The sequence below is a fragment of the Mytilus californianus genome, unplaced genomic scaffold (assembly GCF_021869535.1).
Source record: "Mytilus californianus isolate M0D057914Y unplaced genomic scaffold, xbMytCali1.0.p SCAF_14, whole genome shotgun sequence".
Lineage (NCBI taxonomy): Eukaryota > Metazoa > Mollusca > Bivalvia > Mytilida > Mytilidae > Mytilus > Mytilus californianus.
In genome coordinates, this window is record NW_026262626.1 from 35,897,673 (window position 1) to 35,914,370 (window position 16,698).

The 16,698-nt window shown below is 33.1% G+C and overlaps 1 protein-coding gene and 2 long non-coding RNA genes across 3 annotated transcripts in view; 1 reads left to right on the forward strand and 2 right to left on the reverse strand.

Annotated features, from left to right (window-relative positions):
* LOC127724658 (ribosomal protein S6 kinase 2 beta-like) overlaps nucleotides 1-16,698 on the reverse strand; it is a 52,315-nt gene that overhangs the window by 15,771 nt on the left and 19,846 nt on the right. Inside the window, exons 13-18 of the mRNA XM_052231692.1 lie at nucleotides 13,025-13,075; nucleotides 11,856-11,930; nucleotides 9,144-9,233; nucleotides 8,342-8,500; nucleotides 7,780-7,941; nucleotides 5,916-5,992 (exon numbers count right to left, since the gene is read on the reverse strand). Of these exons, the coding sequence (XP_052087652.1) occupies nucleotides 5,916-5,992; nucleotides 7,780-7,941; nucleotides 8,342-8,500; nucleotides 9,144-9,233; nucleotides 11,856-11,930; nucleotides 13,025-13,075 (614 nt within the window). The remainder of the gene's footprint in view (nucleotides 1-5,915; nucleotides 5,993-7,779; nucleotides 7,942-8,341; nucleotides 8,501-9,143; nucleotides 9,234-11,855; nucleotides 11,931-13,024; nucleotides 13,076-16,698) is intronic.
* LOC127724830 (uncharacterized) lies at nucleotides 1,594-4,617 on the reverse strand. The gene is made up of 2 exons (XR_007992744.1): nucleotides 3,943-4,617; nucleotides 1,594-2,203 (listed from the first exon to the last, which is right to left on the reverse strand). It is a non-coding gene; the product is annotated as an uncharacterized LOC127724830 (long non-coding RNA).
* On the forward strand, nucleotides 3,244-4,103 carry LOC127724802 (uncharacterized). The gene is made up of 2 exons (XR_007992709.1): nucleotides 3,244-3,387; nucleotides 3,631-4,103. It is a non-coding gene; the product is annotated as an uncharacterized LOC127724802 (long non-coding RNA).

Sequence of the window (16,698 nt, forward strand, 5' to 3'; positions counted from 1 at the left end):
TTTTTACTTTGGAGTAAAAGACTGCAGACAATACAAGAATTCAATAACGAGAATGTAAATTGTCACAAACATGTAAAACATAATAGATCTCCCGTATAATAATCTGTTGACACAGAGATTTGTCTCACCTGTCGGCATGAAATTCAGAAAAAGACAATCTGATGGACAGCAACATTGCTAGTTAATTCAAAGTTGCTGGACCATGAACAAGCGGGCAGAGCCTCTAAATGGTCAATTAACTGAGATGTACAGACAGTACTGTATCTTCATAGAAAATATCATTGTCTATTGTAAGTAGTTCCTATAAAATTAACTTAAGCAGAAAACTTATCATTTACAATTGGTAAAGCAGAAAACTTAACAATTGTTGATGATGCATCGCTGGAAAAGCAATACCTATGTCTCGACTTCTGCAAATTTTGTAAAAGGCAAGACAATGAGCAGTTATATTTTATACAATTTCCAAGTGAGCTTAAAAGTGTATTTTCATTTCTAAAGTTATTTGAACTATGTATTAGGGACTCAACTTTGACCTTATAAACTTATATATCTGATTTTATCTGGTTATGTAGTTTTTGATTGGTATATAATATGTTTTTCCAAGTTCAATGAAAATGAAGATTTGCTTTCAATGACATAAATAATTGTTTCATGTTTTTTTTCACAATACTTTTAATGGTTTTCATGGTTTTATCTTGATGTAAAGACCTTCTAGTAAATTTTGTCAGCATAAATGGCACCAATACTTTGTTCATTTTTTTCCCATTAAATTGTGGGAATGTTGTCTTGTGTATTCTAAGACTCTAAGTACCGTTTTTACCTTCCACCTGGTAGAAATAGTGTTTTTGTTAATTTTTCACCTGGCAGAAATGGAGCGTACTTGTGAAGTTTACCCCTGGTTGAAATGGAGTGTTCTTGTAAAGTTTACCCCTGGTTGAAATGGAGTGTACTTGTGTGTTTTTCCCTGTATGAAATGGAGTGAACTTGTAAAGTTTTCCCCTGGTTGAAATGGAGTGTTCTTGTAAAGTTTACCCCTGGTTGAAATGGAGTGTTCTTGCAGGGATCTCCATGCCCTGTTTTATGATGGCGCACTGCCATCATTAAAATATAAACCGCCATTGTCAAATGATCCCCGCCATCGTAAAATTATCTTCCGCCATCATCAAATGATCCCCACCATTGTCAATTTTTTGTTCGTATCGCTAGTCGCCACCATTTTTCTTAGCAATTACAATCAATTGCATGTAGTTACATAACCCTTATTGTATTATAAACTAAAGGGTCCTCCTGATTACAGTTTTAAAGCCCTGAGGGATATCCGGCTAAAGATCGCTAATCACTTGTACAGGTAGATCAACATATCCAGCTAAAGATCGCTAATCACTTGTACAGGTAGATCAACACAACTGACCAAGATAGAAGATTGATTGCATTATTATATTACGTTTTAGCAAATGCCAATGAAAATTTAGATTCAAAATAAATTTTATTAAATCCAGTTATGAAGAAAAAGGTTTAACAAGTCGAATACATGCTTTTATATTGACTTACGCAATCAGCATTCCCCTTTTTAAATGAGTACAAATAAGAAGTACAAGAGTGCACACGCTGAAATGTCTCGCCTTCTTTACTAATCATTGATATTATGTTGATAGTCCTAAATATAAAGCTTTATTACAACTGTCACATAAACTTAACATTAACCAAGTAAACTAAACATTGACCAATGAACCATGAAAATGAGGTCAAGGTCAGATGAACCATGCTAGGCAGGCATGTACAGCTAACAATTCTTCCATACAACAAATATAGTTGACCTATTGCTTATAGTTTAAGAAAAACAGACGAAAACACAAAAACTTAACACTGAGCAATGAACCTTGAAAATGAGGTCAAGGTCAAATAAAACCTGCGTGACTGACATATAGATCATAAAATATTTCCATACACCAAATATAGTTGAACTATTGCATATAGTATTAGAAAAAAAGACCAAAACTCAAAAACTTAACTTTGACCACTGAACCATGAAAATGAGGTCAAGGTAAGATGACACCTGCCAGCTAGACATGTACACCTTACAATCATTCCATACACCAAATATAGCTGACCTATTGCATGCAGTATTAGAAAGAAAGACCAAAACTCAAAAACTTAACTTTGACCACTGAACCATGAAAATGAGGTCAAGGTCAGATGACACCTGCCATCTAGACATGTACACCTTACAATCATTCCATACACCAAATATAGTAGACCTATTGCATACAGTATAAGAAAAACAGACCAAAACACAAAAACTTAACTATAACCACTGAACCATGAAAATGAGGTCAAGGTCAGATGACACCTGCCAGTTGGACATGTACACCTTACAGTCCTTCCATACACCGAATATACTAGACCTATTGCTTATAGTATCTGAGATATGGACTTGACCACGAAAACTTAACCTTGTTCACTGATCCATGAAATGAGGTCGAGGTCAAGTGAAAACTGTCTGACGGGCATGAGGACCTTGCAAGGTACGCACATACCAAATATAGTTATCCTATTACTTATAATAAGAGAGAATTTAACATTACAAAAAATCTGAACTTTTTTTTCAAGTAGTCACTGAACCATGAAAATGAGGTCAAGGACATTGGACATGTGACTGACGGAAACTTCGTAACATGAGGCATCCATATACAAAGTATGAAGCATCCAGGTCTTCCATCTTCTAAAATATAAAGCTTTTAAGAAGTTAGCTAACGCCGCCGCCGCCGCCGCCGGATCGCTATCCCTATGTCGAGCTTTCTGCGACAAAAGTCGCAGGCTCGACAAAAACAGAACATAATTTTATGCCAAATAACACAAGTACAACAATTATTGATAATACTGAATCAATTTACAAATTTAAAAGTAAATACATGAATATTAACTGCAACTTGATGATCTGATGAAACTTCGTATCGTAATTCCTAATTCATTTTGTAGTTTACAATCAAATCAATACATCCAGTTTCACATTCAGAATCGAAAGATGCATGTTGCATAGTCTATAACTATTAAATTTGCAATTTAAAGTCATTAAAACCATTTAAGTTGTAAACATTTGCCCTCCAAATCTTTCTTCAATGTTTTACAAAACGGTTACGAAACTTCTTGTTGTTGATGCTGCAAATTGTTGATACCAGTTCATGACTTCTAAATTTGACAGTGAAAAAAAGATCCCCTCGATTTTTAAGTCCTAAACAAGAGTGCACACGCTGAAATGTCTCGCCTTCTTTACTAATCATTGATATTATGTTGATAGTCCTAAATATAAAGCTTTATTACAACTGCCACATAAACTTAACATTAACCAAGTAAACTAAACATTGACCAATGAACCATGAAAATGAGGTCAAGGTCAGATAAACCATGCTAAGCAGGCATGTACAGCTAACAAATCTTCCATACAACAAATATAGTTGACCTATTGCTTATAGTTTAAGACAAGAGTGCACACGCTGAAATGTCTCGCCTTCTTTACTAATCATTGATATTATGTTGATAGTCCTAAATATAAAGCTTTATTACAACTGTCACATAAACTTAACATTAACCAAGTAAACTAAACATTGACCAATGAACCATGAAAATGAGGTCAAGGTCAGATGAACCATGCTAGGCAGGCATGTACAGCTAACAATTCTTCCATACAACAAATATAGTTGACCTATTGCTTATAGTTTAAGAAAAACAGACGAAAACACAAAAACTTAACACTGAGCAATGAACCTTGAAAATGAGGTCAAGGTCAAATAAAACCTGCGTGACTGACATATAGATCATAAAATATTTCCATACACCAAATATAGTTGAACTATTGCATATAGTATTAGAAAAAAAGACCAAAACTCAAAAACTTAACTTTGACCACTGAACCATGAAAATGAGGTCAAGGTAAGATGACACCTGCCAGCTAGACATGTACACCTTACAATCATTCCATACACCAAATATAGCTGACCTATTGCATGCAGTATTAGAAAAAAAGACCAAAACTCAAAAACTTAACTTTGACCACTGAACCATGAAAATGAGGTCAAGGTCAGATGACACCTGCCAGCTAGACATGTACACCTTACAATCATTCCATACACCAAATATAGTAGACCTATTGCATACAGTATAAGAAAAACAGACCAAAACACAAAAACTTAACTATAACCACTGAACCATGAAAATGAGGTCAAGGTCAGATGACACCTGCCAGTTGGACATGTACACCTTACAGTCCTTCCATACACCGAATATACTAGACCTATTGCTTATAGTATCTGAGATATGGACTTGACCACGAAAACTTAACCTTGTTCACTGATCCATGAAATGAGGTCGAGGTCAAGTGAAAACTGTCTGACGGGCATGAGGACCTTGCAAGGTACGCACATACCAAATATAGTTATCCTATTACTTATAATAAGAGAGAATTTAACATTACAAAAAATCTGAACTTTTTTTTCAAGTAGTCACTGAACCATGAAAATGAGGTCAAGGACATTGGACATGTGACTGACTGAAACTTCGTAACATGAGGCATCCATATACAAAGTATGAAGCATCCAGGTCTTCCATCTTCTAAAATATAAAGCTTTTAAGAAGTTAGCTAACGCCGCCGCCGCCGGATCGCTATCCCTATGTCGAGCTTTCTGCGACAAAAGTCGCAGGCTCGACAAAAAACAGACCAAAACACAAAAACTTAAAACTGAGCAATGAACCTTGAAAATGAGGTCAAGGTCAAATAAAACCTGCGTGACTGACATATAGATCATAAAATATTTCCATACACCAAATATAGTTGAACTATTGCATATATAGTATTAGAAAAAAAGACCAAAACTCAAAAACTTAACTTTGACCACTGAACCATGAAAATGAGGTCAAGGTCAGATGACACCTGCCAGCTAGACATGTACACTTTACAATCATTCCATACACCAACTATAGTAGACCTATTGCATACAGTATAAGAAAAACAGACCAAAACACAAAAACTTAACTATAACCACTGAACCATGAAAATGAGGTCAAGGTCAGATGACACCTGCCAGTTGGACATGTACACCTTACAGTCCTTCCATACACCGAATATACTAGACCTATTGCTTATAGTATCTGAGATATGGACTTGACCACCAAAACTTAACCTTGTTCACTGATCCATGAAATGAGGTCGAGGTCAAGTGAAAACTGTCTGACGGGCATGAGGACCTTGCAAGATACGCACATACCAAATATAGTTATCCTATTACTTGTAATAAGAGAGAATTTAACATTACAAAAAATCATAACTTTTTTTCCAAGTAGTCACTGAACCATGAAAATGAGGTCAAGGACATTGGACATGTGACTGACGGAAACTTCGTAACATGAGGCATCCATATACAAAGTATGAAGCATCCAGATCTTCTACCTTCTAAAATATAAAGCTTTTAAGAAGTTAGCTAACGCCGCCGCCTGATCACTATCCCTATGTCGAGCTTTCTGCGACAAAAGTCGCAGGCTAGACAACAATTACCAAAATAGCAAGTAAACGACTTGGGAACCTTAAGGACAGCTTGTGGTCATTCTTGACTAAGGGGGAGCCATGCAGGCTTGACATTGGAATTGTTACAAATGACAATTAATGAAAATATTGGTTATTCTATTATGAAATAAATATAATAAGAAATATATCAATCTGTTCACCATTCCTTACATAGAAATGGAGGAATGAAATACTTTCAATCACGACACGCCGTAGACACTGGGTTTTGTCATGGTGAAAGTTCCTCCATCGTTAAATTTTCATCCATGGAGATCCCTGGTTCTTGCAAAGTTTTCCCCTGGTTGAAATGGGATGTACATGTTAAGTTTACCCCTTGGTACAAATGGAGAGTACTTACCCTGCTAACATGGTGTACAACAATACACCTAAACTCCAGATATCACAGGCTGCATCATACCCCTGTCTTTTTAGCACCTTAAAAATAAAGACAACCAATCAAAAGGAATGATTGCATTCAAATTACTGAGAAACAGAATTCAGTTTTGGTCAACATTATTATTATAGCAATATTCAATTTGGAAAAGATCAGGACTAAATATCTATAAAATTTATTCTACTTAACTAAAACCCTAAGGCTGTTTACTGAATTTTTATTCATGCAAATAACTTATCAACATGCATTATAACTAGCATTTAACATTTCTTTATCCATACATCTTCTTTTAACTGTATAACTTAAAATACACATCTGACACATACAGTTGTATGAAAAGACTATCATAGACCATGATTTCTTATTATTAATGAATAACGACAGTTTAAACCTTTCCAAGGTATTTGGATACACTTTTTTAAAAGTCATTTGAAAATTTAGTTCTAAATACAGTAAGAGTAGATAAATCACACAATGTCAGACCCAACACAGAAAGATATCACTCTCCCTTTCTCCCTGTAGGTGGATTACAAACTCCCCAATCCTCAGGTGGGTGACTATACTAGAGTCTACTCTTACCTTGAATGATAAATATGAAACTGTACCCGTCTAAAAAGAATGTAACTTGTGCAATTTAGTATGAGCTACTCAAGAAATAAACACACTTGGGGGTTGGGACACAACTTTTTTCGTAGCCCATGACCATGCATACAATTTAAACACTCTTCTAATGACTCAAACTAAAAAACTGCACAACCACCTATAATTTTCTTGTCCCTATTATGTAATTTTTGGAAAAGCCTAAAATAATTTCTTTTTTAAGATTCTAAAATCTCTAAATATATACTACTAGTGATCTGACACAAGACTTACATGCTGATTTTTCAATTATTTAACTAAATGATTTAACATCAGATTAACTCGCCAATTTCTCACAAACAGATTATCTCAAATATAAAATAGAGTTCTTAATGACATAAACAGATCAACTAATACTGACCATTCAATTTCAAGGCTAGATAGCTATTTTCCAGGCTATTAAACCTAATAAGCAAGCAACATAGAGTGGTGATTTCATGAACTATTAAGAGACTATACTGAACAAAAAAAACATGACCAATATAAACAAGGGAAAAACCCACTTACAAGTTCCTGACTAGGGACAGGCACAATAAAATTTCTTGTTGAACTATGAAAGAAGATGTACACAAATGAGACAGTCACTACACACAAAAAAATCCAAAAGAAATCTAGAGGGTCAACTGCAGAAGTTATTTGAGTACTTAACAGTTAGAACAACAGAAGGTGTTGAGAAATTTTTTTTGTGTCTATAGATTCTTAATATAAAAGAAGAATGTTTCCAAATAAAACTACCATGACTACAGCTGAAATATGTCAGGTTTCATTTAAAATTCACCATGATTACCAGGTGTTACTAATGATACTGGAATCCTGGAATAGGAATTGTCCTCAATTTTAAAATTTTGGGGTTTAATAAATTCTAGCATTTGTTGTGTTTATTTTCTATAATTACAGACAGTAATGTTTAGAAGGAGATCTAACAGATCTTCAATGGAGGAAATTTTTGAATGGGGATCATTTTCAGGCATCATTTATTTTTAGTATTAATCATATCGAATTAACAATAGTAAATATAATAAAAAATGTGAATTAACTACACACGTAAAAATTACAAAATAACATGCCTAATGTCTTTTGTTGTCCTATATTGTATACAAGGAAACTGTGTTCACTATATATAGCAATAAAATGATAAGCTGTCAACCTGAGACCATCCAGCTGGTGCTAAAGACAGTGAAAATCTTACCTCAGGTGCAACAAAATTTGCTGTATAACATGGTGTCATCAATAAGCCATTATCTGCTCTTAACTGTTTGGCAAATCCAAAATCACAAATACGTAAACTATCTGGTGAACCACTTGTATCTGCATACAATATGTTTGATGGCTTTAAATCTCTATGAACAACCTAAAATTGAAAAAGTGCATCATAAAAATGTTATTTCTTTTAGGGTTTAATAAACAAATTTCTTTCTGGTCCTAAAATTTCAACCTTACCTTAATTTCAAATAATAAAACATATAACTTTTTATTTTAAAGCTAGATTAAGCATTTTTCAACTTGATTTTTTTTTTAAATCCCTAAAATAAAAACAAAAATAAACTTTCATACTTTTAGTATAAATAAACAGTGCTATGAAAATTGATGTCAAATGTGACTTAATTGGAGTAAAATTCACCTAACCATTGAATTATTTTTCATTCTTTATCAATTTGTCAATTCTAATTCTAAACAATTCAATTGTTAATAGCACAAAATATTATTATTGCATGGTGCAAATATCAAATGAGTATATCAGAAACACTTACCCCATTAGAATGTAAATATTCAACCGTTTTCGTAACAACTTGTAGAACTGCACTGGCCTCTCTCTCAGAGAAAAATTTTTGCCGTAATATTTTGTCAAGAAGTTCTCCTCCTTGCATTAATTCTGTAACCATGTAAACTTTATTACCATTATCAAACACCTACAATTATTCATTTTGCAAACTGTTAATCAAACAATGAACATACTGGATAAAAACAAACAAGAATATAAGAATCTCATTATGATAATACTACTTGCAGTTGTGTTTTAATTGATCCAGTGACTTCCTCACTAAAGGTGAGTACTCTATCATCACCAATCATTCAGTTGGAGTAATAAGAGCTTTATAGACATTTGTCTTTCTTATGATTCCAAGTTTTTTTTTTAATTGATTTATGTCTTTAAATGCTTTAAAGTTCAAAAATAGTTAAGCATCATTTGATAATCTGAATTACTGTAAACCAACTTATTTTGGCAGATACTTGATTGCGCGTTTATCCCTTCCTAGCCCATTTTGCGATTTTCAAATTTACTTGATGCAGTTAAATAAGGAAAGATACCAGTTTTACATATTCGCGTTATTTTCTACTCGCAAAACTTAGTTGGTTTACAGTATCAATTTAAAAAAAATTACTCCACAAGGTTAATTTACAAATGACATTTTCTCTCACTTCTTGTGTACCATTATTTACCCTTCTAAGGAAAGCAATCAACTACATAGTTATTTGTACTATTTGTGTTGTTGTTCATGTTTTTGCTTCTATCATCTAGGAACCATTAAACTGACTTTTCTAAATACTTACATCACGTAACCGTATTATGTTACGATAGTGACCAAATCGTAATAAAATTTCTACTTCCTCTGATGGGTCCCTTTTTTCTTTTTCCATTATCTGAAATACAATTAAGCATATTCAGAATTCAAATTTTATTACAATAGGAAATAACAGTCTGTGTAAACTTCCTTAGTAGAAATGTAGATTTTAATTTTCTTGCCCCAAAAATGTGTCGATACTTACGATTATTCAAAAACTAAACATCATCAATTATGCAAAATGACTCCCCATTATTCCATATAATCTGGACCCCCAAACAGGATCAAGTAAAAAAAAATTGTAGGGTTCAGAAATGGAAAGACCAAAATCAATCTTGACCACTTATTTATCATAAGTGACAAAATATTGGAATTTAAGAAGTATATAAATACACACACATTTGTTCAGCAGGGGTGGGTAGGCAGAAATCATGAAGTCAATGATGAAAGAAAAATGTTTATGAGATTACAACCTTATTTAATATGAAACCATAGAATCTTGTGGTCACTCTAATAACTTTCCAGAAACCCACTTTCAAACGGTTGTTGTCATGTAATATAAGCATGGTTGATGGAAAAATGATAATGAAATTCGAACTTGACCTTATTCTAGTCACAGGAAACAACATATCTAAATTTTAAAAGATTTCGTCTAAGCATTTTCAAGTTTTTGCAAGGACAATCTCTAAACATCACTTTTCGCTACTTAAAGGGTCTACAACTCAACAACGATAAAAGCTAAAATCGTGAAAATCGAACTTGACCTTCATTTAGTCACAGGAAACAACATATCTAAATTTGAAAAGATTTTGTTGAAGTGTTCCAAATTATTGCATGGACAATACTCTAAGTATTGATTTTTGCTACTTAAAGGTCTACAACTCAACGACAATATAAGCTAAAATAGTGAAAATCAAACTTGACTTTTATTTAGTCACAGGAAACAACATATCTAATTTTGAAAAGTGTTTTCAAGTAAATGCACGGACACGGTTTGGCAGCTGCCTGCCCGCCCGCCGTACATCACCAAATCAATAACCTATATTTTCCTTCGGAAACCTGGTTAATGAAGTCCATTTCATCAGATAAATATGGAAAAAATTCTAAAAATATTTTTTAAATCTTGTTCTAGATATTAAATTTTTGTCATTATAAAGCTTCTGTCCAAATTTCATGAAGTTATCGATGTATAAATTTTTTTTTATTACAGACTGAACCTTAATGCCACCAACACTACCAATGATGGATGTAGGATCGCAATGTCCGCTTGCATGACATAAATGATGCAGGCTCGAAAAAAGAGACACATTTTTTTTATCCAGTGTTATTGTTGTTAAGCAAACAAATGTTACCATGTGAAATTAAAATTTGGACTAGATAATAATCTCAATACAGGTGATAAGCATATCAAAAGTGAGGACGACTGTTGTTTAATGAATATACAAGACTGATTGGTGCTTGCTTAACATCCAGTGGCAATTTGGATATACAGGAAGACCTAAGGACAAAATAAATGTGGATAGTGTCCACATGTGGACACAGATGATGCCCCCGCTTGCATATCATATAGTTATAAAGGGACATAACTGAAGAACAGTAAAAGTGACGCTACCCAAATTTGAACTTGATCTGAGTTTTGTGTGTAAGTCTCATAACATTTGGTTGAGGCTAACTTAAGTAGAGAACAGAAACTAAAAATTCAGCAATTTTTCTATTTATAAAGGGGCATAACTCAATAATGGTTAAAGTGACACTACCCAAATTCAACTTGATCTGTGTTTTATCAGTGGAAGTCAAAATCAAACATTGCATTGTATAAAGCATTGATTGTAGTTGATTCAACTATAATCATGGACAAAGGAAGATAACTCCAATTTAAAAAATAACTTGATATTTAGAAGAAAATAAAAATTTTGCAATTTTTTCCATTTATAAAGGGGCCTAACTCTAGAACGGTTAAAGTGACGCCACCAAAATTCAAACTTGGTCTGTGTTTTGTGGTAATAAGCATTGTGTGTAAGTTTCATAACATTTGGTTGAGGCAAACTTAAGTTAGAGAACAGAAACTAAAATATTTGCAATTTTTCCATTTATAAAGGGGCATAACTCTAGAACGGTTAAAGTGACGCCACCAAAATTCAAACTTGATCTGTGTTTTGTGGTAATAAGCCTTGTATATAAGTTTCATAACATTTGGTTGAGGCAAACTTAAGTTAGAGGACGGAAACTAAAAATTATGCAATTTTTCCATTTATAAAGGGGCATAACTCTAAAACGGTTAAAGTGACGCCACCAAAATTCAAACTTGATCTGTGTTTTGTTGTAATAAGCCTTGTGTATAAGTTTCATAACGTTTGGTTGAGGCAAACTTAAGTAAGGGAACGGAAACTAAAAATTTTGCAATTTTTCCATTTATAAAGGGGCATAACTCTAGAACGGTTAAAGTGACGCCACCAAAATTCAAACTTGATCTGTGTTTTGTGGTAATAAGCATCCTGTATAAGTTTCATAACATTTGGTTGAGGCAAACTCAAGTTAGAGAATGGAAACCAATTTTGGGACGTACGTACGTACTTACAGACGGACAAGGGTAAAACTTAATGCCCCCACCGCTACGGCGGGGGCATAATTATTGTCTTAAACAGCCATTCAGATATATATATATTTCTTAAAAGCCCTCTTTTATCTTAACAAGACATACCTTTACTGCATAACTCTGCCCTGACAACTTGTGGATACATCTCTTGCATACAGAGTAAGAGCCTATTCCAATATCCTAAAAAAGAGATACATAAATATAAACAGCTGTGTCAAGAGCACATGATACACCCTTATTGTGCATATTGAAATTGTTGCAAAGAATAGAATGGAATGCATTTAATCAAAAGCAAATAAAATAGCCCTGTAGAAAAAAATAAATGAGGATACAATAAGACATAAAAAATATTGTGTCAAATATGACTGTTGAAAGTCCCATAACTATGGAATGACAAACCAAAAAGTCCACAAAAAGTGTTGAGTTTGAAAACATTTTTTTTTAATCGAACATTGAGTTATATTCACCTGCTCCAACGTTTATGTAAAGTTTCCAGTATATAAATCCAAGCAAACTCAAATTATGGTACAACTGGAATTTTTTTTCTTAAATCTGACATTTAAAGTCCTGTAATTCTTGAACGATAAACCATAAATTAAATATAATAAAAATTGAGCTTCCTTTTATCAATCCCAATAATTACAATAAGATTTGATCAATCTAGACGTAATAGAGTATGTGCCTTATTTTAAAAAGTTAAAGTCCTGTCACTCTGGAACGACATGGCCAAAAATATATAGTACAAGTCCACAATTTTAAAACAGACATCTAGAAATGATGTCATCTTACAAATTAACTGCTAAATTTCAACCAAAATCAAATACAATTATTGTGTGTATTTATCAATGCAAATCCTAAACCAATAGTGAAAATGCAAAATCTAATTAATGCCAATGTTCCAAAAAATTATCAAAGAAAATTGCAACTAATATTATGAATTTAATTTTTTATTATTGTAACCTTGAAACTTTCTCATTTTTTTGCATTAATAAACACATCGCAATAATTTAACATTATACTTGTGCAGGTCACCTTATAAAACTGAATTTACAGTATCTGTTTAATTTCTTTGTCTTTTTATTATACCATTTTTAAAAAAAATAAAAAGGTGTTTAACAGTTTACTAACACAGCCAAACTAGTTGTGCAGATAAAAATTATATATAAATTCAATACAAAATACATGAACACATCATGCATACAGACTAGTGTAGCAGTGTTATATTTAAAAAGACTACATATAGGAACCACTACTATCACAAAGACAAAACTTACCTCTTTCATTTCATATTCTTCAGAAAATGATATGGCCTTGACACCAGGCAGCTATAAAGATACAAACAATATTACATTACCAATAATCAACATTAATATCTTAATTATTACTGTGATTTATTTCATGTCATGGATCTTATGCTGAAAACTTGTTAGCTACATCATGTTCTCTAGAATATGCCTGTACTAAATCAGATATATTAGACAGCCAGTAACTGGTAGTGTCTATGATTGCATATCACAATCCAACTAGTTACATTGAATTATAAGGTACCCTTGACAGCTGTAAAATTTTTAGTTTATTCCTTTTCACTTAACAAATTTGAAATTATGTTTAGTCATAAAAGCTACAATTTTCTCGTTGTTTTAACAACTACATGTACTAAAAAGATATAGTCTCAGTGCTAAGGATGAAAAATTTGAACTGTTTACTTTTTACTTGCAACTTGTCCGATTATTCTGATTTCCAAAAGAGATATTAAATAAAATGCTCCGCAGGGCGCAGCTTGATACGACCGCAGAGGTCGAACCCTGAACAGTTGGGGCAAGTATGGACACAACATTCAAGCTTGATACAGCTCTGAATTTGGATTGTGATTAAATATTTGACACAGCATAGGTTTCTGACACAGAATGAATGTGGTCTAAGAACTTAAAAATTTTAAATTGGACATTCACCTATTATGGTCCAATATCCAAAATCTAAATACATGGTTAGATTCAGCATATCAAAGAACCCCAAGAATTCAATTTTTGATGAAATCAAACAAAGTTTAATTTTGGACCCCGATTTGGACCAACTTGAAAACTGGGCCCATAATCAAAAATCTAAATACATGTTTAGATTCAGCATATCAAAGAACCCTAAAAATTCAATTTTTGTTAAAATCAAACTAAGTTTAATTTTGGACCCTTTGGACCTTAATGTAGACCAATTTGAAAACGGAACCAAAAATTAAGAATCTAAATACACGGTTAGATTCGGCATATCAAAGAACCCCAATAATTCAATTTTTGATGAAATCAAACAAAGTTAAATTTTGGACCCTTTTGACCTCAATGTGGACAAAGTTGATAACGGGGCCCAAAAATCAAAAATCTAAATACATGGTTAGATTCAGCATATCAAAGAACCCCATATATTCAATTTTTGTTGAAATCAAACAAAGTTTAATTTTGGACCCCGATTTGGACCAACTTGAAAACTGGGCCCATAATCAAAAATCTAAATACATGTTTAGATTCAGCATATCAAAGAACCCTAAAAATTCAATTTTTGTTAAAATCAAACTAAGTTTAATTTTGGACCCTTTGGACCTTAATGTAGACCAATTTGAAAACGGAACCAAAAATTAAGAATCTAAATACATGGTTAGATTCAGCATATCAAAGAACCCCAATAATTCAATTTTTGATGAAATCAAACAAAGTTAAATTTTGGACCCTTTGGACCTCAATGTGGACCAATTTAAAAACAGGGCCCAAAATCCAAAAACTTAATACACGGTTAGATTCAGCATATTAAAGAACCCCAAGAATTCAAGAATAAAACCCCATTGAAATTGATCAAGAAATAAGCAATTTATAGGAAGTATCTTCTTTTGCACAATACTGTGCAATTGAATATTTCTTGCTATTGCGCAATACTGTACAATTGACAATTTCTTGCTATTGCGCAATATTGTGCTATTGGATATTTCTTGCTATTGCGCAATACTGTGCAATTGAAGATTTCTTGCTATTGCGCAATACTGTGCAATTGAAGATTTCTTGCTATTGTGCAATACTGTGCAATTGAAAATTTCTTGCTATTGCACAATACTTATTAGATAATAATTTACACATCCTGTTTGGTGTGTATCTCCTACCATATCATTATTATTTGCTTTTAAATATTAATCAGAAATAACCAACTTAAAATGGAAAATTTTAAAAGAAAAAAAAAAGGAAAAAAAGAAAAAAAAAGAAAAAAAAAATCCCCCCCCCCCAATTTTTTGAACCCCCTTATGATTCATCACCCCCAAACTCAATCCCAGCCTTCCCTTTGTGGTATGGTACCTTGCAGTACAATTTCAGAGAGATCCATACACTTGAACACAAGTTATTGTCTGGAAACTAGAAAAATGCTTATTTCTGGCCCCTTTTTGGCCCCCAATTCCTAAACGTTTCGGGCAATTACCCCCAAACTCAATTCCAGCTTTCCCTTTGTGATATGGAACCTTGTAGTACAATATCAGAAATATCCAAACACTTACACACAAGTTATTGTCATGAAACTAGAAAAATGCTTGTTTTTTGCCCCTTTTTTGGCCCCTAATTCCTAAAATTTTGAGGCAATTACCCCCAAAATCAATTACAGCCTTTCCTTTGTGATATGGAACCGTGTGGTACAATGTCAGAGAGATCCATACACTTACACACAAGTTATTGTCTGGAAGTTACAAAAATGCTTATTTTTGGCCCCTTTTTGACCCCTAATTCCTTAACTGTTGGTACCATAACCCCCAAAATCAATCCCAACCTTCCTTTCGTGGTATTGAACCTTATGGTAAAATTTCATGGAGATCCATTCACTTAAACTAAAGTTAGAGTGCGAAAACCAATGTGTCTTCGGACGACGCCGGACGACGCAAGACGACGACGACGACGCCGGACGACGACGACGCCAACGTCATACCAATATACGACCAAAAAATTTTTAATTTTTGCGGTCGTATAAAAAGTTAGTCACTAAATTGAAATTTGTAATGAAACAAAGATACAAATCAATCTGTAAAGTAGGCAGAGTTTCACTGTTATGTATGAGCTTATTAAAATTAAAATACATTTTACCAGCTGCAATAAAAAATGTCAACAGTTGGAGAGATTTCCCTGTCTAACATAAACCTATAACAGACTGTTGTAAGCATTCCAACAATCATGCTACGAAAGTTTTATATTAAATGATAGTAGTCTCAAAATCTCGTAACCAAGAGTTCTTTACTATGTTGTGATTGACTGAGAACATCATATGATATAAAATGCTCCGCAGGGCGCAGCTTGATACGACCGCAGAGGTCGAACCCTGAACAGTTGGGGGAAGTATGGACACAACATTCAAGCTTGATACAGCTTTGGATTTGGATTGTGATTAAATATTTGACACAGCATAGGTTTCTAACACAGATTGAATGTGGTCTAAGAACTTAAACATTTTAAATTGGACATTCACCTATTATGGTCCAATATCCAAAATCTAAATACATGGTTAGATTCAGCATATCAAAGAACCCCAAGAATTCAATTTTTGATGAAATCAAACAAAGTTTAATTTTGGACCCTTTTGACCTCAATGTGGACAAAATTGATAACGGGGCCCAAAAATCAAAAATCTAAATACATGGTTAGATTCAGCATATCAAAGAACCCCATATATTCAATTTTTGTTGAAATCAAACAAAGTTTAATTTTGGACCCCGATTTGGACCAACTTGAAAACTGGGCCCATAATCAAAAATCTAAATACATGTTTAGATTCAGCATATCAAAGAACCCTAAGAATTCAATTTTTGTTAAAATCAAACTAAGTTTAATTTTGGACCCTTTGGACCTTAATGTAGACCAATTTGAAAACGGAACCAAAAATTAAGAATCTAAATACATGGTTAGATTCGGCATATCAAAGAACCCCAATA